Here is a 4,504-nt window from a genome sequence, read left to right on the forward strand (position 1 = left end):
TACGAACCCTTTGTACGAACAAAAGTAAGAGACATTTAGGAGAAGAATACGAACATGTTCTTGCATGAGGCCCAAAAAGTCTTAAAATTGCTGAATTAAAGCTTTTTAAAGTTAGCTGTGGTGGCCATCTTGATTTTTTGATTAATATTTAGAATTAGGTAAAGATTGTTTTCGCCTGCTTCTACATTAATCTTAAACTTTGTCTAAAAATGGTTGGACAATAGGTTGTGGCTAGCTTACAACATGTTTATTTTTCATTCTTTGCTTTGACCACGCATTATCTCAGCTCAATATTTCTTCTTAGCTGTGGTGAACATTTTGAATMTTCAAATCCAGAGTGCTTTTCTTTATTTGTAGGTGCCCCCCTAAATYACTACCACGGCCCCCCCACCTAAAACAGTCTACCTCTGCCCCTGTTCGTACCTGAAAGGCTCCCTCTGAGATGCTGTGCAGCTGGTTGTTGGCCAGGATGAGGTGCCTCAGGTTCACCAGACCCTGGAAGTGGGAGTCGTCCAGGACGGTGAGGCGGTTGGCGTCCAGGTGGAGGGCGTGGAGGTCCTGGAGGTCGGCGAAGGTGAAGGGTCTGATCTGACTGATGGTGTTTCTGCTCAGCGTCAGGTGGATCTGGAAGATTAAAGATGAGATTAACACAGCAGCTCAAGTCAGAACAACTTTATTCAGCTTTAACGAGCGAGCAACAAAGAATGTATCGATCCATCCACCTGAATTCAAACAAACATTTTCAGACAAATCAATAGAAATGTGTAGAAAACTATTATTAAAACCAACAAACTGCTTCTTAGACATCTCATAGAACCAGGAAGAAAAAATCGTTTGAGGATGTAGACAATGTTTGAGGAGTTTTGGTACAAAATGTTGTGAAATCTGCCTGTTTTTCCTGTTAGGAAACAYGTTTCTGCAGCGAGGCGTCTGTATGCAGCTAAATACTTCCACTGTACACAAAAACATATTAACAGCCCAGAAAAGGTCAATGAGCACCCACACGTTTGTTTAAAGAGGCGCCGCCATCAGCAGAGACATCTGTCACCACTAAGTGACTCCCTGTGTGTGAGCAAACATGCTTTCCTCTGCTGGGACGGTGGCGCAGAGGAAACCTGCTCCAGTATCTGTGTTTGGTGATTAAACATCATTTTCTTTTTGAGCTGCGTGCCGGGAAGCTTCCTGGTTCCATTCATGAACACGATGGAAATAATTAGGATAATATCAGAGGTTTTAAAGTGGATACTAAGGAGCAGATGTTCCTTTAGCCATAATGCTGACTGTAATTTTAGTGTTTTTTTTAACAGCATATGTTTCTGATGACTTTAAAAAGCCACTTCAGATTGTTTCACATCATTAGGTTCAACCTGTGACGTCTCATCTCTCCCTTTTCATTTGCTTTTAGTCCTAGCATTAAGCTGGATTTCCTAAAAATACTTTTGGTGACAGATACTTGTAGTTAATATCACCTGATAATTATTATTACCAAACTAAAAAACAAAAAACATGAAAAATAAGTTCAAGCAGTCACATAAAAACAAACTTTGAAGCGTCGCTGAAGTTGTTGTTTTCAGGCAGGAGGCCATTTTGTTCAAAGAAACACTAAATACTTTTGACAACTTGCAAATGAACATTAATTTGTTCAAATTATTAAGTTGTGAAAATGCTGCCATTCATGTCTGTAGGTGTGACCTCTGACTGTAACACTTTCCTCATTAAGTTCATTTTCCCCTCTTTAACTGGTTTTAGACGTTCAGCAGCTCATTAACTGAAACTGAAGCATTAAAAAGTGACATTTAGAGAAACCTAACCTGCAGGGATCTGATGTCAGATAGAGAGCTGTAAGTAACAAAACGCTCAAGTAGCAAAAAGCTAGCTGATAGCAGCAAAATGAAAGTAGAAATAAGACAAAACCAGAGTCAGAGGCCTGAAGCAGATGTAAAATATAAAACWATAATATACTCGGGGGCTGTGTCTAAAACGGGGGTCCTCCGATGGTCGAATTTGTCGGCCGCTTACGTCACAGCGCCGCAACAGAGGCTGTCCAAATCTGAAGACTCCTCCGATGCGGCCGACAAATGTGTCCTTCCTTTGCCCCGAATTGAAGGACTGGTCTGACGGATCCTTCCCGGCCCACCATATCCCATAATGCATTGTTAGTAATGGCAGATGAAGCGAGAAAAAAGAATATGTTTTAAATAAACATATGGCCATATAAAAATTAAATGTCTCATGCACCTACGGRGGGCTACCTTTAAGTTAATTTTATTGTTTTGTGATATCAATAACTCTACTATACTGATATTTTTCTAATTTCAATCTTACGTTGCTTCTGTTTAGCGTCGTCACATTTGCTGGGTGACAGGACGTACGCTGAGGGAAGGATGGGAGGCTAGACCGTCTAAATTCACAGKCACTTTTTTCCGGGCTTCGCGGTCTACCACTCCCACCAGGAAGGCTGGGTCCTTTGGAGGACCTGGCCTGGTGTTTTGGACACAGTCATACTTTTAGGAGAAGGAGGTGGGTACACTGAGAACCATAGCAGGTTGTACCTACAGAAGAATGGGTACGAAGTGACCAAACCAATGTCTCTTCCAAGGCATTTAAAATGGTTGATCATTATTAACTCTCAGACAAATATTCTTGGTGTCTCGACCTATTTGTTGTTATTTTTTAAATTCTTTTCTTCATGCCAGAAATCAGTGTGTCTTCTTCCAMGGCAGCCAGTCTGATTTTAAGATAATTGAAAAAGGAGTACCGCAAGGTTCCTCCCTAGGTCCTTTGCTATTCTCTATTTTTATTAACGACCTTCCACAAGTGTGTTCTAACTGCCAAATTCATTTATATGCAGACGATACTGTAATCTATTGTTCCAGTTCAGATATTGTTTTTAATTCAATATTCATTACAATCTGCTTTTAACCTAGTTCAAAAGAGTTTTTTTATTGTGAATAAGCTTTCTCTGAACAAGAATAATATTGATTTGCACTGGACCAAATTCTATGTCTTTATCAAACAGGTGATGGAACGACTTTACGAAATGTAGAGGATTTTAAAGACTTAGGTCTCTGGCTTGATTCCCCACGTAATGTGGAGTGACAAACTGAGTCTTCAGTGTTTTCAGTAAAATTTAACGTCTCACAGCCTTAAGTCATTCATGACTAATGATGCTGACTGACTCATGAGAGCAAAATGTTTTGATGCAACCCAGAACTACACAACAAGATTATAACTGCTGACGAGCCCACAGGCAGCCATTAAAGGCAGCACAGAGACCAATCAAAGTCAACCACAGGTGGATTAAATCTTTGTCAAAGTGCCTGACAGGACGTTCAGCTCAAACCCAGCCCAAAGGTGTCCGTGGGAACTGACCAGGCTGGACATGTTGGCYAAGTCGCGGTGCCTCAGCGTGGTGATGAAGTTGTCCATCAGCCGGAGCTCGGCCGTCTGCCGGTCGATGTTGGGCGGGACYAAGAGGAGGCCCGTCTTGGCACACAGCACCGTGTAGGACGGCAGCAGGTTCTGGCAGGTGCAGCGCTTCGGACACAGCATGTCGGAGACGCAGGAGGGYAGGCAGGACAGGAGGACGAGGAGAGGACAGAGCAACGAGGAGACGGTGTCCATGGCTGTTCATCTGCTGCGAGACACAAACAGAAACATACGGTCAGGTCAGAAACATCCAGCAGGAAGGTTCTTCCAGTTKGAACCAGTGGTTCTGCTGCTTCCATTCTGCTCAGGATGGAACAACGTGTCAAAGTTCTGCCTTCTTTTAAAGGAGACCTATATGCAAAATTCACTTTTTTCACTTTTTTTACTAACATTTGGGTCTGTACTGCTTCGAAAAACAGTCCAAGCACAAAAAAAACCACTCAGACATATTTTTCCTATAAGTAAATGTATTTTTTGTCTTGAAATGACCTGTTTTCAAACACCGCCGTTTGTGATGCCTGCCTGACCGGGCAGGTAAACAATTTCTTTATTTTTTTCATAGGGCCATTTATTCGAATTATTCTGAAAATAAATAAAGAAACATATGTAGCATTTTAAAAGACGTATAGAGAGAATAAATCCTCAACATTTCCCTCTCCTGCCGTAGAAACGTTACGTCATGTTGCGGGATCATTTCCTCCTCCCTCCTGCTGCACGTCACGCAGAGCGAAGCTTCAACAGCTGTCGTTTTTTCACACCTGTGTGTTCGGAGGAAAAAAAGTTTTTGTGCATTGTTCCCCACASAGATGATAAAAAGATGTGGACGTTCGTTCAGTCATAAATCTATCTTCTGCTCTGAGTGCAGCAGAGCAGCAGCTGATAAGTTCAGAAGCTCATGGTATGGCAGGCAGATATTACATTTATTTGGCTTCACCACGCTTACATTCCAGTTATTTGAAATTGTTTTATTACTAGATTAGACATATTTTTTATTTAGGATAAAATAGTAAAATTACCCTCATCTATGGTCATGAGCTTTGGGTCATGACCGAAAGAACGAGGTCCCGGGTACAAG

At 41.7% G+C, this 4,504-nt stretch overlaps 1 protein-coding gene across 1 annotated transcript in view; it reads right to left on the reverse strand.

Moving 5' to 3' along the window:
- Positions 1 to 423: 423 nt before the first annotated feature.
- The window catches only part of LOC106525905 (leucine-rich repeat and fibronectin type III domain-containing protein 1-like protein), a gene marked incomplete at both ends in the record, with an annotated part of 175,206 nt that continues 171,125 nt past the window's right edge, over positions 424 to 4,504 (reverse strand). Inside the window, 2 exon segments of the mRNA XM_014020290.1 lie at positions 424 to 624; positions 3,373 to 3,637. Of these exon segments, the coding sequence (XP_013875744.1) occupies positions 424 to 624; positions 3,373 to 3,624 (453 nt within the window).

Source organism: Austrofundulus limnaeus, unplaced genomic scaffold, assembly GCF_001266775.1.
Source record: "Austrofundulus limnaeus strain Quisiro unplaced genomic scaffold, Austrofundulus_limnaeus-1.0 Scaffold247, whole genome shotgun sequence".
Lineage (NCBI taxonomy): Eukaryota > Metazoa > Chordata > Actinopteri > Cyprinodontiformes > Rivulidae > Austrofundulus > Austrofundulus limnaeus.